Source organism: Pithys albifrons, chromosome 18 (genome assembly GCF_047495875.1).
Source record: "Pithys albifrons albifrons isolate INPA30051 chromosome 18, PitAlb_v1, whole genome shotgun sequence".
In the NCBI taxonomy this organism is placed as follows: Eukaryota; Metazoa; Chordata; class Aves; order Passeriformes; family Thamnophilidae; genus Pithys; species Pithys albifrons.
In genome coordinates this window covers 8,829,707-8,846,967 of record NC_092475.1, presented here as the reverse complement: position 1 = coordinate 8,846,967, position 17,261 = coordinate 8,829,707, and the positions used below count along the sequence as shown (strand labels likewise).

At 40.4% G+C, this 17,261-nt stretch overlaps 1 protein-coding gene across 1 annotated transcript; it reads left to right on the top strand.

The window, feature by feature from the left end:
• Positions 1-988: 988 nt before the first annotated feature.
• LOC139680240 (protein-glutamine gamma-glutamyltransferase 6-like) lies at positions 989-15,062 on the top strand. Its single transcript, XM_071572679.1, has 13 exons — positions 989-1,083; positions 3,695-3,868; positions 4,621-4,860; positions 5,365-5,483; positions 6,614-6,742; positions 7,985-8,162; positions 8,967-9,102; positions 10,046-10,149; positions 10,836-11,078; positions 11,642-11,968; positions 12,516-12,673; positions 14,349-14,482; positions 14,788-15,062. Exons 1-13 carry the CDS (start codon positions 1,077-1,079, stop codon positions 14,939-14,941), a joined length of 2,103 nt encoding a protein of 700 aa, XP_071428780.1. The 5' UTR covers positions 989-1,076; the 3' UTR covers positions 14,942-15,062.
• The last annotated feature ends 2,199 nt before the right edge of the window (positions 15,063-17,261 follow it).

Sequence of the window (17,261 nt, the reverse complement as noted above, 5' to 3'; positions counted from 1 at the left end):
AGGAAAATAACAGGTACCCCTTCTCCCTTGACACTCCTTACTCCTCACCACAGCCCACTCAAGGTTCAGAACAGTGTGCAACCTACTCTGGGGACAAATTGGCAGGGCATGTTTGCAGATAAGCTGTGACACAGGAGGAGGGAGGAGAGAGCTGAGGGAACTGCAGGAGCTGAGAGAGCGCCTGTAATTAGAGTGGGCAGGGCTCACACCAGAAGAGCAGCTCTGCAGCTTCCTCCAGGGCCCAATTCACCATGCCATGCCAAATAGCTACAGAGGAACTTTGTACATGCATTATGAACACCAAATTACAAAGAAAAATTATTATTAGAAGCAGAGGCAGCCATTAAACACTTCTCTTTACTTAAGAGAAGTCCCTGATCACAGCTGACTGCACAGCAAAGCCCTCTCTGAGCAATGTGTTCCTTCTTACAGAAGAAATGAACATTATAGGTAATCATGTCAGGAACAGTAGTAAGAATGCACAAGTCTGTGTTCCAAGAAAGAATGAATTATATGCAGTCATGTGAAAGACCTTCAGGTAGACTCGTCTTAAAAAAAAAAAAGAAGTGACAGCAACACTAATTATTACAAATCTACTTAAGATTACCCCATGTCCCACACAGCCATGCTGTACTATAGGTGTATTTGTCTATACCTGCCCTCTTTCCAAAGACCTAAACCGACATAAACCAAACCATCCAAAATTAGGTTCTTCTGTCTACTTAAGATTTTATTTCCTTCATTAGATCAGATTTGGGACATTTTCCTCTCTAAGACACCAGAATACTGATTTGTCATCTTTCCTCAATCATTCACCAGTTTTAAATAAGCATAATTGGATTCAAGATTGTGCAATTAAATCAGTCATCAGTGGATGCTCACGTAGGATATCACTACAAAAACAGTAACTACCAACCACAGGTCACACCCAGCTTGTATAAACTCCAGCCTAGGTAGCCAAGTCCAGTCCTGAGGCTTTCATCACTGGTGCTGGTGGAAGATTTAGGATGTTCTTGCACACTTTTGTATCCATAACCTGAACTACGCACAAGTGTGGAAAAGAAGAAAGAAACCTTATGGCGGGTAAGTTCATACAGCCTGATGGCTCCAGACATCATTCTTCCAATCCAGATGAGGGATATTTGCTGGGGAAACACGATAAATTACATCTAGCTGTTCTCTCAGCAACTTAGCCCTTTCTAGGTTTAATGCATTTATGGGTTATTCTATTATAATAAGTGATTTTCTTTTTTTTACTTTAATATTATGGGTCTTGAACTTACTCCCTTTTCCTCTAGCACAGAAAAGTAGAGGAAGAAAATATTTTTTTATCATATCCATGACTTACTCTGTATTCAGTGCTTCTGCACCCATCTAAACAACACTGTTGGCTAGTGACTGGGGCATCAAGCTGCCACACATGGAAGTCCCAGGCTTTAATATCAAATGATGTCTGGCCTCAGACAGGTCACTTGATGGCCTCCCTACAAAGGAGCTATGTCAGCTTGTCTATAGGGTATTGCACTTGCTCTCACTCTCCTCACTCTCAGGGTGACTGGAAAGATCTCTAGTTAGAAAGAGGTGTCATGTAACACACACATACAGAGTCTATCTACAGTTCAGCCTAAAGATGCTTTTCTGTTACAGCTTCAGCTTTCAGTCAAAGGCAAAGAGAACTCTGTGTACATGAGCAGCAATTTTAGCAGTGATCACCGATTCTGCAGCCTTTTGCTTCTGAGCTTGTTCCCAATGTCTGTACATTACATGATAGACACCCAAAGAAATTTTTAGATATTTGTCCAATTGTACACTGACAGAATTAGTGAAAATACCTTTTTCTAACAGACACTGAAAGAAAAAAATATAGGATTTAAATTGAAACCGTGAAGATCAAAACAAGGAAAAATTTGAGGTACACGTGGACAAAAGGCTGGCTTTACTTTGCTCTTGGCCCATATATAAACCAATTTTTTGCTAATCTCTTGCACATATTCATTGGAAATGCCCTTGTAAGCATGGACTTTGCAAGGCAAATCCAACTATTAATGCAGGACATTCTTAGAGTGAACCAATGCTAGTCACTGCCTTCTTTATTATTCCAACTTCTCCACACCTCCTCTTACTCTGTTGGACACCTCTGCCTGTGACATTCCCCTGTGAAAGCCTTTCATTGCTCCCCACGGAGCCTGGACATCGAACTGGCACAGTTCAGAATACACATGGGTAAAGTGTAGCAAAGCTAAAAAACTTCTTTTCAAACCCTGAGGCCCTTCAGAAACACGTTTCAAGTCACTCTTAAATTAGAGGGCTTGATGTCAGGGATGATGCTTTCTGTAGGTCCCTTTCAATTAAACATTTAAATCAGGAAAATAAAGTGATGACGCAAGTGAGACACTTTCTAGACATTTTACATCATGTCACACAAACATCACACTCCTGTCAGTGGAATTTTTGTTTCCAGATGACACATCTGAAGCAAGACCCTTGACTGAAAGGGTTTAGACATGCTCATGCTTACAGACTACAGGAAAGCCACCCTTCCTGCAGCCTCACAAACGCATGTGCACATTCACATTTCTTTCAAAAAGCTGAGAAATTATTAGAGTTACAATTTTATCAAGACTTCACAGATTATAACTCTGTGCTGCAAGCACAGCAGAAAACTCAGATCCCACACTCTCCATTCCTATAGCAGAGCCCTATGGATTTCCTCAGATAAAAACCTCTCTCCAAGTGATTCCAGGTAGTGCTAAACCAAGTCCTGTATCTTGGTTCAGAGAAATGATAGAAGTGTTGCTTACAGCACCATCAGTCTGCAAAGGGTTAACATGCTTGAGTCACAGCATCAAACTTCCTTCAAGTGAAACTCCTCTGAAATATCATACTAGGAAAGGCCACTTCTCAGACACACATTTTCATAGAGGAATCTGTATTTTTTCTGCTTTGTTTTCATTTGTTGCTGTCATTTTTAAAAAATCTATCAAGGAAGAAGAAAGGTTTAAAGCTTTTGCAACCTGTGCTTCATTGCCCCATTTTCAGCAGTGACAACCTATCATGATACAATAGAGCAACAACAGCACTACCTCAAGATATGCCACTCCTAGTCCCACCATCTGTCCTCTGCTGGTTATCTCTCTTCAACATAGTGTGAAATAACACCTAGCTTCAAGCAACAAGTCTGTAAATTAAGTGAGACACAAGATACATGAGAAGATAACGTACAAGTTCCACGACAAAGATACCAACCTTCCAGTCATCATCTGTCAGACAGTGCTCCCAGAATCAGGCTTGCACTTGCTCGTGACAGTTTTAATACCTCTTTCAATACACATATACAGCTTTCTGTGAAATAGAAATCCCCACAGAAAAAGAGCAGGAACATGAAGAATGGAACAGACTCCTCAAGCTTTAACGAAGTTTTATCTAAATACAGCAGGTTTTGTTTTTTTTTTTTAAATCAAAGATGAATTCTCTGAATGGGTGTTTTTTCTCTTTCAGAAAATTGCCTGAAGAAAAGATACTTTAACTATTCCTCTACATTGGCTTTTTTGCAATTTTTATTAACAGTGGATTTTCCTTTCTCTTAGAGCACAAAACATCAGATATATATAAGTATAATAAAATGAGACATGATGAAAACATGTACAAGCTTGAAGGAAAATGTTTTAACTGAATGTGTCTTGTGTCTTTCTAGCCCTGAAAATAACAAAAGTCAATTGGCAATCCAAACTAAATAAAGCTGCCCACCACACCTCTGATTACAGTAGCACAGAAGCAATCCTGAGGAGAGGGCAGCCCTTCAACATCTCTCTGAACATCAAAACAACAGCACAATCCTGGGACAACTTCACCTTTATTGCAAGCACAGGTAATTTCCCCCTGGGACTCACCTCATATCTGTATTATTCCAGCTCCAAAATACTGGTGTCTTACAGATCTTTGTGGTGCTTTCCTGAATCATTAAGCTTTTTCCTGTATCGTTTAGGATTCACTGTCCTTTTAGGCTCAGGAGTTCCCATTTTAAAGTTTAATCTGCAGTTTAAGGCAATACAGAGAGTTAAGGTAATAATTAATAAGGAGGTAGGTGCCATTCTTATTCTAAAAACAAGCCTGTATCTCTGCTCCTAAAGACCTACCTGGAATACTGCAATTTGTCTCTATTCTTGTCCCTGAACATATCGCAGCTCTACCTTTCACAAACCACCATTCTCACTAATCTCCTTCCCACTCTTACTTCATCCCTTTTAAAATCCCCTTGATTAACTTCATGTGTTCCCTATTACTAGAGCAGTCTACATGACCCAATTCAATCCTACCTGCATCTTCCCAAAAGTCTTCTCCAAAAAAATCCTTCAGGCAGCTACTAACTCTTCATGACATGTGTGCTACACTGTGTAGCTCATCCTGCCTATGTATTTTTGAACTGTCAGGTTTTCAGGACAACAGACTTGCCCCCTCACCTGCCTAGAATAATTATGGGTGTGCTCACCTATGGAGTGAGTTTATACTGAATAAACATTTAATGTGACAACCCACAACCTTTCAGTGTGGGTTTCACTGACCCCAAGTTTGTCACTCACAGCTGCCATTCAGAATTGCTGTCCGTGTTCTTTCTGGCAGGACCATCTCCAGCAGAATCACAGCAGACCAAGGCCATATTTTCCCTTTCTGAGGAGAGTGCCAGTGGCTGGAGTGCAGCCCAAGAGCCCAGTGAGTCTGGCTGCTTCAACTTCACAATCCTCAGCCCAGCCAACGCTGTCATCGGACGATACAAACTCAAACTCCAGATCCTTTCTGGGAACAAGGTTTCTTCAAAAGTCCTGGGCCACTTTGTGCTACTTTTCAATCCCTGGTGTCCAGGTATGCTTTGATGTATCACATCCTTCCAGTATCTCATTCTCTCCATCAGGAAATCTGGGTGTCACAGTGAAGTCTGTACCTGACAGTCTTATCTACAGAAAGTTGGGGGGTTTTGCGCAATATCAAGTTTTTGCCCCTTCTTCACTGCTTCAAGTCATCACAGACCCCAGACTTTTCCTTGTATGATAAAAGATCAGAGACAGGAAATATCCCAAATTATTTACTCTAGAATTTTTTTCTCTCTAACTCCTGCATTCAGTTGCAAACCAAGCAATACTCACCAGTAAGACACATCATGAGATTAGTGATGGGAGAGGAGCACAGTCAGTCCTCCTCAAATGAATTTCATGCTTATTTTATTCACTCTCTAAATGATTAGAGACTTGTAGCTGGGAGTCCTAAGCCTGAATGCAGGGGCAGCCTTACCTGCTCCCTAGATCTCCCTTCTATGTGAAATTTTCAAAATAATTTTCTTTCAGCCATCATGTCTCATTCTGCTCTTAGATGATGATGTCTACATGGCTAATGAGAAGGAGCGGCAGGAGTATGTCCTGAATGACAGTGGAATCATATTTCAGGGACTGGAAAAAGATATTCAGCAAGAAGCTTGGAACTATGGACAGGTAAACAGCATCAGCTCTTCAGAACTTTCAAAATAAGAACAATGGGTAAATAGGCTCTTCAGGAGAAAGAATCATTATCTCAGAGTATAAGACCTTGTTACTCCTCGCTCACTTCAGATTTTCTTGCAGATATATGTCCCACTTATCAACACATTACAGCATCATGAGGATCATTTACCCTGTCTGGCATGTGTTAAGACAGAAATAAAAGAAACAAAGCATATTTTTAGTTTTCTTTTGCCCATTACACAAACTGGTAAAATTGTACTTCATTTTTTGGCCCTTGTAAAGGGCAAAGAAAGCCATTAGGCATTCAAGGGACAGTACATCTAAATATTTACATAAATATTTACATGTTCAGTAACAGGGCAGAAGACACTAAAAGATTATCCCCAATCTACTCAATTGAAACTCCTCAATTTTTGAAAATCACTTTGGCCATCCAAGAACAACAGCTAAAAACAGAGTCAGAACTACAGCCCCCCTGTAGTCACACAACCATCCTGCAACTCGCTGGGCCAGCCAAAACTATTCCTCACCACTTCAGGCCCAGCAACTGCACCAGCAGTGGCCCAGACAGCATTCCTATTGATCCTCCTGAGCACTGTGGCTGCTTTAACACTAACAACTGAAACGAGGCCAGAGGTCCTTTCTGTCTCAGAGGTCAAGGGGCACCACATCCGTACAGGAGAGCACTTGGGCATTCTCTGGGCCCAGCACAGTGTGTCTGTGACCCTGATCCACAGCAATTATTTCTGATAGGAGGTGCAGGCAGCCTGGGAGAGCAAAGCTTTCATGACTGAAGGGTTCCTGTAGGGGCACATCAGGATGTGGGAGGGTGTGAATCCTGCTGAGCCCAACCTGCAGTGGTCTTGTCTGTTCCACCAGGACACATAATGTCTTCGTGAATGCCAGTGGCCATGGCCCCACACCATGCTCACAGACATCTTGTCTATAAAATACTACAGAGTAGAAGCCTACTGCTCATGGTTTCTTCTTGGCTCTACTTTCTTTAACAGCACAGAAAATGCCTCTATTATCAACATTATCCTATTGTGCTAGGAGTAGGAAAATAGGTGGGGAGTTTATCCTTGGGTTAATTTATGAAATTAGTCTTGGTTTGGTTTCAGTTTGAAGAGGATATCCTTGATATCTCTCTGGCTATTCTGGATCGGAGCCTGAACCATCAAGAAGACCCAGCTGTTGATGTATCCAACCGAAACAACCCTGTCTATGTGAGCAGGGTGATCAGTGCTATGGTAAAGTGATCCATCACTTACAACTGTACATGCATCTACTAACAACCCCCAATGCCTGAGTGTGAGTGCCTCAATGTTTTATAGGTGTAGATAACTAGTCTGCAAGAAAATAGCTACAAAAAAGGTAAAATGGGGATCTATTCACAAACAAAAATACCTCAAAAGTTTAATTTATTTTCCTGTCAAGAGTTTGCTCATAACTGAAGGAATGTTTCCAAGAACTTTTGGGGAACATTGAATCTCAGATGTACTTTCCTAACAGATTTTCAGTCCATTAGGTCTTTTAATTAATTTGAAAAGCCTGAAATCACTTGCTGAGTTTTTCAAACACTAAGAGAATCATGAAATATTTTGGAAAACCAGTGCTGGTATAGCTGCATCTAATGTGAAGATTCATTTCAGGGATGTTTTTTCAGTAAGGCCTTTATATACTTCTGGCAATAAATAGTTACAACTTCTCAGTTGTAACTATTTATTGTAACAACACACTCATTCTCACAAACAGATAAATGCACAGCTAGGCAGCTAAGCTTACCATTTTATAAATAATACATGAGTTTCCACTTTCCTTAGCTGAGATTTCTTCTTTATAGTTGTGATACTTTTCAGCCTTTTAGACAGCACTCACTTCAGGCAATTTCAGCTTCAACATGAAGTAAACAACTCTACTTGGATGTACAAATTTACTAAAATTATGAATATCTAAGAACTGATAAATAAAAAAGGGAACTTACTGCTTTGTGTACCACCACACAACACTTAAACAGGGCTCATATATTTGGATGAGCACAAATATATGCAACCACACATAACAGGTTTGAGTAAGTTGTAATATTATATGCACACTTGCAACAAATGCATAGTCAGAGAAAATACAAACTTCTCAAGGTTCCCCACATAAATCACTTGAGAATGTGAACAAATACTGAATACACAGTCTAAGAGTGTAATGACATACAAGGAGATGAAATCCATTGACGAAACAGAGAAAATGTAAACAGCCCCTCAGCCAGTATATTTGGGAACACTTATATTTGGGAAAACAAGGCAGTTTTCAATCATCAGACTCAACAATCTGATCTGGACTTGATTCCATTGTGTCCCTTGAGTAGACAAAATTTATTTGAGATTCAAATGCTGTGTCCCATCACCCACTCAATGAGAACAGGGTCCCTTTGCCTGGTTCCCCCCCTCTCTTTATCTGTAAATATTTTAATTCTCTCATGAGCAGGACTCTTTCAGGTTAACAGCAATGATGAAAAAGGAGTAGTGGAAGGGAAGTGGAATGGGAAGTACCGCTCAGGAACAAACCCCCTGCACTGGAGTGGAAGTGTGACCATCCTTCGGAAGTGGTACAGGGGGAGGTACAGACCTGTCCGCTATGGCCAGTGCTGGGTCTTTGCAGGAGTCACCTGCACAGGTGAGGGGATGAAGACTGAGATCAGAATATCTGCAAGGATGCTCATTAGAATTGCTGGAGTTTTAACTTTGTGACAATAGTGCTGAAGCTGTTTCAGCTTTGACAGAGGGAGAGAAGAACCTCTGCTCTCCTTGTGTGAAGGGTCTGTTTCAAACAGCCACAGGTTGCAATGCTGCATACAAATTTTGTGAGTCATCCAACAAAAATCAAAGTGGCCTGCCAGGCTGGGCTGGTGAAAAGACCAAGGTTTCCTGTTTCAAAGCTAGGATTCAAAAAAAATCCAGTCCTCTTTTAAGTCTACCTCCTCACAATGCGTTTTCCACTGCTGTGTCTTATCTACTGCTGACACAAAACCAAGTCACAATTCTGAGGACCTGTAAAGAGAGCTGCAAGTCAGGAAAGGCATTTCTTACTAGCATTTTCCATTCAGAGCTGCTCTGAGACACAAGAGGAAAATACAAAGGAAAATTGAGAGGTATATCTCAGAAAATAAGAGGAAAAAGAAGCAAGTAACAGAGGAACAAATAGAGGGACAATGGGAGACAGAACAGGATGAAGAATCAAAGATTAAAATAAATGGGTGAATCTAACTCGTGTTAAAAGGACATGAAAGCTAAGAATAACATGAGAATGGAAGTGTTTTCTAAGCAATTGTGGACAATGACTGTGACTTGCATCATATCTGGAGAAAAATTTCAGAGGATTTGTTTCCCTACTGACTGTTTTGCCAAGAAAAACAGCAAAATACTTTCTAAATGTGTGTAAAATATGTTTACAGAGCTTTTATGATATTCTATATTGCAGTACTGAGATGCTTGGGAATACCTACTCGTGTTATTACAAACTTCAACTCTGCCCATGACAGCAACATAAATCTGAGTATTGATAAGTACATTGATATTTCTGGGAAGACCCTGCACTTGAGTGAAGACAGTGTTTGGTAAATATACACAATTTTTTAAGACTTCTTCCATTAAAATTCCCACTAATTAAAAGAATTATACTCCTGAAGAAACCACACCAACCTCATGCTCCCAGTGATATAAAAACCCACACTAAAGAATCCACAGAGTGTTCACAAATTCAATAAGTAGTCAACATCATAATTTAGAAGAATTAATAAAGGAGATACTTTGTATCACTGCTATCCCACATATAATTTGAAAATATAACTACTAATTTTGTCTCTACTGTATGAAAGTTTACATTTTTCCAAAGAAAGTTGAAGAGTGATTATTTTCTTGCCCAAAAATTACATCAGATTGTCTGTCCATTCCTGGAGCAGGACACTTCCAGAAGCCCCACAGTTTTAAACACAGCTCTTCTTGTCTCAGCCTGTCCTGACTGCCACAATACTGAGAGATTACTAAAGTAAAGGCAATATGTTTAGTACAGCTGAGAAAAATTCCATCCCACCCCTTAGGAAGAACATGCTGTTTCACCTCAGAGAAGCTGTTAAAAATTGTTCTTTTGACAGACAAGCGCACACAGATTATTACACTGCACAAGTGTACTGCAGCATCAATGCCTCAGTCACCAAGCACCTGGACTGAATGGGACAATGGTGACATGAAGTAGAAAGAGACAGTGAATTAAGTACCAACAGATAGCAGAGTGCACATGAGACCTTGGCTGTTTGTTCTGGAATGTCCAGAATAGAATTCTTACTCTGCAATGAATTATTTTCCTTTTAACATTCCCTATTCATAACATCACAACATTTATCAGAGAACTGACCACAAAAATCTTGCACAGAAGAGGAAAGAGGCACTCATGAAAGGAGCCAGCAGCTGCTCTCCCCACAAAGGAGTTTTCATTCACTCACTTAGGATTATTTTTTGCATTGTATTAATCAGGTATTTAAAATTCTGCCTCCCTTACAGGAATTTCCATGTCTGGAATGAAAGCTGGTTCACTAGAAGAGATCTTGGTTCTTTTTATGATGGATGGCAGGTTCTGGATGCAACACCCCAGGAAAAAAGCAAAGGTAACGCTGTTGTAAACATAAAAAAATCCCCATAAAGAGTGTTACTCCTAAAGATTGCCACTGAAATTTCAGAACTTCTATATATTCCCTGTAGATATAACATTAATTTTGGTGCACAAGGAAAGCAATACCCAGATTAACCTCCAGTAGGCAGCTTTTCTGTCAGCCTCTGGATTGCTTACCAGCATGTAAATTCTATTTATATTTTGATTCTCTGCCTCCACAAAAGCCAGCACATCTTAAATTCACTTATCTCACCCTTGCTTCTCTGAGCTCCTGACATCAAACAGTCTCATTCCCCAATACTAAGTTTAACAAATTTAGTTTCCTGGTTCTTCTCAATGCACACAAAGCACTGTTGACTCCCATCTCTCAAATCTGGCTGTATTTCTGACCTGGCTCACATCCTCTCCTCTCCTTTCACTAGACAGCTTTGCTGACAGCCTTGCAGCCCTTGGAGGGTGAGAATATTTCACATAGCACACACCATAGGAAGCTTTAGCTCTCCCTAACAATCTCCTGAGTGATCCAACCTTTTGATAGAAAATGCACATGAATCTCTGGGCATTTGGTTACCATAATACACAGACACAGAAACAGTGCACTTTACCCAAATGTGTCTTTGGAGTGAGGATTTGTGTTCTTTTGCAAGAGGCAGTTGTTTAACTTCTTCCTCTCCAATATAGGCATATATCAGTGTGGTCCTGCCTCCACCAGAGCCATCAAAGAAGGGGATGTGAACCTGGATTATGACAGCCCATTTGTGTTTGCAGCAGTGAATGCTGACTGTGTTACTTGGATTCGCCACAGCAAGAAACGAAAAGAGAGAATTTATTCTAATACCAGGAAGATTGGAAAATTTATCAGCACCAAAGCAGTGGGCACCAACTCCCGTGTGGATGTCACTGCCAATTACAAATATCCAGAAGGTAAATTCTTTGTAACAGTTGTCTTGCCACTGATGATCAGAATTTAGGCCTTTGTTGGCCTGAGCACTGACCTTCTTTACTTCTTCTGGAGCAAAGTAACCGTGAATTTTCAAAGTCTTAGGGCTACTTCTGTAAAACACCCTGTCCCAGCTGTTTTGATGAACTGGTAAGAATATTTCTGTTATGACACACAGCAACAGCCATTCTGGAGAGCTGCCTGGGAAGAATTTCTGCAAAAGGGTTTTTTCACCCTTCTTAATTTCAAAGGAGATGACAATTGCTCCAGTTCATGCAGCACTGAGCTCTCCCATGAGTTATCTTTTTACTGCCCACAGCTTCTAAGAGGTGCCCATGAACAGCCACCTGAAGTTGACAGGCAGTTTTACCTTTCTTCATGGCCATGTTTGCTTTTGTGCCACAATTAGCATTTAGGTTAGACCTCATTTCTCCTCTTGAGTATCTTTACCCTTCTCAGCTTTCCTAAATTTCTGAGATCAGTCATGGCTCCCCTGCACTACGTCAAGTATACACAAGATCTCTGACCATGGTATCTTTCCAAGCAGGATCCTCAAAAGAAAGGCAGGTGTACAAAAAAGCACTGAAGCTGCTTGGTGTGAGCAGAACAGGAAAAAAGCCCAAAATTACAAGACCTAGAAGACGATTTTCAAGGGTACAGCCTGCACAACCCCCCAGTATCTCAGGGAAGCTGATTCTTGATGCATCTCCTGTAATTGGCCAGGACATCCTCCTTACCTTGTCACTCAGAAACTTGATCTCAGATTTCAAGACCATAAAGGTTAAATTGAAGGCTTCAGCCATTCTCTACACAAGAAGACCAAAGGCAGAGATTTTACAGCTATATAGGTCTACTAAACTTGGATCTAAAGAAGGTAATTTTAATTTTTTTACGGCTTTTATTACAGGACAAGACATAGTTTTGGTTTGTGGTCAAATCACATGGAAATAAAGAATGGCTCACGAAGTGTTTGATTTCCAAACAGTTGGAGGCCAAGACTATTCAGAGGAAGAGAAACATAAATTTTGCCCTGTCTTAAGCATTTGCTTGTGGGCACTGTCAGAAAGAATACTGAGCAGGTGACCTCTTGTTTAACCCAGCAGAGTCACTGTTAGTGCTACATGACCTTTTTTTCTAAGAGAGAACAACTAAGAGACATACACACTGGACAGTATGGAGCTATCCACAAAGACCCACCCTCAGCTCTGTCCACTATCAAACTGTACCTGATCATTCAGTGTTTTATATGAATTTAAATAGAAGTCACCCATGAGCATCATTTCTGTCTATTAGTGCTAACACCTACAAGTGTGCAATCCCAGGCTGATAATGTACATACTTCTTAAAAGACTGGTATCTTACAGACAGCAGGGACTTGGAAAAAAGAAGAGAGAGAAATTTTGTTTCCATTTCCATTCCAGCAAAAAAGATTCTGTTCAAGATCTCCTATTCTCAGTATAAAAACTCTCTGATGGATGACAGGAAGATCCTAGTGACTGCTGTGTGCCAAATCAAAAAGGGAGCCTCACTTCTGGTTGAGAAGGATATTGTACTTCAGGATCCTTTCCTCACCATCAAGGTAAAAACAAGTTCCCTCTGTGACCCTTGAGAGACATGCTAAGAAAAAGCAACTAGAATTCCTACTCCATCTACTCCTCATGGGAAGGAGTGTGGGAAGTGAAATCGTGCCTGAGGATGATTGGATCTTGTTGCTCAGGTGATAGGCCATATGACACAAGTGAAATGAAATACACCAAGGAAAAGCAAACCTTTCCATGGCATAGCTGTTCCATGGTGTTCCTGCCAGTGCTCATTAACATGGCGCTGATCAAGTTCTCAGTGTTAGGAGAGTTACAAGGCAAGCTTATCTACAGAGACAGTCAGATGGACAGAGAGAGACAGAGAAATCTAGCCTGCATTTAGTTCTTCCCTCTTGTTAAGCAAGTTTGATCAATCTCTTCCAGTTTCTTTAGGAAGACTGATTTTCACCAAAGACATCCTCACTGACCAGCTGATAATGCCTGGGGCTGTGAGATTCATTATTAATAATATTCAAGGAAGTTCTTTCACCTTATCAGGAAAAGAGTCACTTTTCACCTTCTGCAACATATTCCCAAATGATTAATGAGAATTGGAGGCCTTTTTTTTCCACTTAAGACTGACTTCTGACAAATGTTGTACAATGAATAAAACCTACAGGAAAGATCCTGCACCATGTTTGCCTGAGGACAGTCCTGTGGTTGCATAGCCCATCACATCCACATAAACGAGCCTAACTGGTTTTGGAGAGCACATTCACATGCTGTATCACACACAGGATCAAATGCTATCTGCACATCATACTGTAAACAACACAGAGGGAGTGTGGTCATTTGCAGAGTCTTCCAGAGCCTCCAGACCAGATTAGCTACCCCAAACCACTCTGTCAGTAGCATACAAGAACAGCAAGATTACACACAGGAGTAAAAAGCGTGGATTTTTGTAGGTCTGGCAATTTGTGAATACCAGGTTCTAGTGAGATTCTGTAAAAAGTCTCTGTGCTGACCCATGCAAATAACAGGGTTGGCTTATGTAGGCACCAGGATTAAAATACTTCAATTTGGTGACTAAGTTTTAAGAAGCATTTATATTTCTGTTGATTGAAACTTCCCTATAAACATACAGACAGCAATAGAGAAGTGCAATTGGGGTAGAGGACCTCTCCACTATATTAACTGGTATTACATTATATACAAAGATCACCTGATATGCCAATTCCACTTTATCTCAGTCAGAATAAGGTAGTGAATATGTTTATTTGCTAATTTGCATTTTTTTCCCTGAGACACCACACCTGTCTCACACCTCCCACATCTTTAATCCTAAACCTTTCATGTAGCCTAACTAAAGCTAATTTGAGTTAAGCTGCCTCCAGTAGTTAGCCACATATGCCAAGTTAATGCTTGTATTCTCATTGTGTTCTCACTGACAAGTGTCATATACTGTGGTATACATAACACCATACACTGACCTAGTTAAAAAGTTAGGACTAAATGGTAGGTTCTACAGTAGTTTTTTTCTTTCTCACCCACCATGGAGGCTCATTTAAGGCTGAACTCTGATGCCCAAATATATATACATGTATAAATTCCTGGACTCTTCCTCTCCAGGATATAGTAAGAGGTTAAGTGGTTTGCAATGGGAATGAAAAGAGAAAACCATGAGAAAGAGATGAGATTAATGCCATGGATGAGCAGAATATTTTCTCTCTGTAGGTCCTTGGTCCAACAGTGGTACACAAGGCTGTTAATGTGGAGGTCACATTTACCAACCCACTGTCTGATGAGGTGACAGACTGTGTACTGAGAGCTGAAGGAAGTGGCCTGCTCAAAGAGCAACTCCGAATCAAGTATGTAAATGCTTCTCACTGATAACTCATTCACTGTGGTGGGAAACCTGGAATACTAGTGTTTTTCTAAAAAAGATTCTGTCAGCCTCATGGCTTTTGTTTGCCCCAACCTTGGACAAAACATTATCACTTCAGTACTCTCCTTATACCAGCTGGAGTTTTTTATACCTCTTTTGCCAACCTTTGCATTACAGAATGCTCAGGGAGTGGAGAGATGTCTTCCTGTCTTAGATTTAGGGACTGTGAAGAATACATAGGAAGAATTTTTCAGCTGCTTGAACTTAAAAATGCATTCTCTCTTTTAGTGTGGCAAGAATGGCCCCCATGGAGACTTCAACAGTGCAATTTGAAATCATTCCCTACAGGAGTGGCACGAGGCAGCTTCAGGTGGACTTGGTTTGCATCCATTTTTCAGATATTAAGGGATTTGTAACACTTGATGTGGCTCCTGCTCAGTGATATAACCTGTGTATCAGTTCAGTTTTGCCTGTTTATGAGGCTGGTGAACTGTTCATACATTATTACGACTGGGAGCACAGAAATTAAGATTATTCACCCAAAGTAAAGTGATGTAATACGAATGGAAACTAATAAAAAGGTACTACAAACTATACTGTAAAGACAGTGTCACCTTTTTAATTCCCTAACCTGTTTTATGCACCTTCATACATACAATTACTAGTGGAAATTATTATATAATTTAAATTGAAGGAGAGGGTCAAGAGTGATGGTTTTCAGCATTAGAGCCTGTAGCAATAATAGCAGCTGTATTTCCAAGGAGCATAATTTAAAATCACTACTTTTTAATGTTCATGGAACATAATTCATAGAATGGTTTGGATTGGAAAGGACCTTAAAGCTCATCTCATTCCATCCCCCTGCCATGGGCAGGGCCACCTTCCACTAGCCCAGGTTACTCCAAGCCCTGTCCAACCTGGCCTTGGACACTTCCAGGGATGGGGCAGCCACAGCTGTTCTAGGCAACCTGTGCCAGGGCCTCACTTCCCTCACAGGGAAGGATATACAATCTAAATCTATCCTTCTTTACCTTAAGGCCGTTCCCTCTTTTCTGATCACACCATCCCCTTAGGAAAAGTCCCTCTGAAGCCTTTTTGTGAAGCCCCTTTAGGCACTGAAAGGGGCTCTAAGGTGTCCCTGAAGCCTTCTCTTCTCCAGGTATATATTAACTAAATATGTCTTATTCAGAAATAGCCAAAGTACTATCAAGTAGCTGACCTAATTAAATTCTAGAATTAAATTTATCATTTAATCTTTTTACTAGAAAAAAATACAGCAATAAGATAAGGCAGCGTTACAACAAAATTGACTGGAAAAATGAGAAGCTATTCAACGGACAATCATCTCTAATTCACAGTTTCCCTAATCAGATGATGATTTAATCATGTGATAAAGTATAAATAATGAATAATCTAGCAAGGAAATTACTAGAAATAACAGTACAAGAGCAGATAAATGAAAGACTTGACTCCTTGACTAAGGAGTAGAAAACACTAGGAGGATCTGCAATAGTAACAGGCAGGAATAGCTGTTCCTGAAAACAGGAGTGATGCAGAATATCATTAAACAGGAAATAGGTGAGCTGTTGTCTGGACTAAGACATATTTATGTACACACACAGCTCCTCAAACAGTCTTAAAATGCCCAGAGTCATTTCTGGATGAACTAAATAAGTGAATGAAACTTCTCCAAAGATAAAAGGATAAATCATTAACATCAAAAACCTGACTGAGACCAAAGCATATTGTATTTCTATCACTTATACACTGGAGTTAAGCACAATCAAATTTTCATGTATACACATTTTAAAAATTCACCTCCTCATCCAGCCTCAGTTATCACTTCCTTAGTCGGCTGTACCAGGAAAAAAAGCATTTGGATCTTGAGAGGGAGAAAAAGTATTTAACAAGGAAAGAACACTCTAGGAGATGTCTTATGGCCCCTATGCTATGGGTTCAACCCCAAATCTTGCATGGGAATATTTACAAAGGCTTTGCTACGCATAAACATGAGCAGTTTCCCAAGGAGAAAATCAGTATGTGTGGGGACCCACGTACAACGCTCTCTGGCTTTGCAGTCATAGCCCTGCTAGTCTGAATCTGTTCCAGGACTAACAGGCAGCAGCAGTGATCAGGGAGCCTCAACCAACACAGGCCATCAGTCTCTGCATTGGTCCTAATTACTTTGGCAATAGGCATTTTGATAAAATTGGAGAGGGCAAAGGTTGAGTGGTTTTACTTTATTCCAGGTCAGACACTTCTCACTTCTCTATCAGAACTGGCCAAACCTGTCTACAAGATATATTTTTGTTTTGTACTGGAACCACCTTCAAGGTTGTTACTGGCCAATGGCTGCCACCACACACTACAACCCTTTATCTGTATCTTACAAAACCAGTGTATCTGCCCTCCTGAACTATGTCAGAGAAGTTCCACCTGTTTCCATTACGCAGCTATGACAAAGCAGATAGGAAACAAAAAAGATCCCTGTTTGCAAGGGCAGGTACTTTTCACTTCCAGAAGTGCTCAGAAAGCACAGGCTGGGAAGAAAAGGCTCAGGACAATCAGAAGGATGTATGAAAATCCACATTTAGCAATCACATATCTTCATTCCACAAAGCTGCTTAAAGCAGATCATCATTGATGAGGAACACAATGAGCCACCCATATCTAAATCCCTGAGCATGTCCATTCATTCCTTGCAAAATTAACAAGCCAAAATAGCAAAGATCTGAATGTTCCTAAGAGACAATCTGACTTTT

What these genes read in the sequence shown, in the direction of transcription:
- LOC139680240 (XM_071572679.1), top strand. An exon ending in AAGCTTGGAACTATGGACAG is followed by an intron (nt 5,484 to 6,613) that starts GTAAACAGCATC and finishes GTTTGGTTTCAG; the next exon opens with TTTGAAGAGGATATCCTTGA. An exon ending in TTGAGTGAAGACAGTGTTTG is followed by an intron (nt 9,103 to 10,045) that starts GTAAATATACAC and finishes CCTCCCTTACAG; the next exon opens with GAATTTCCATGTCTGGAATG.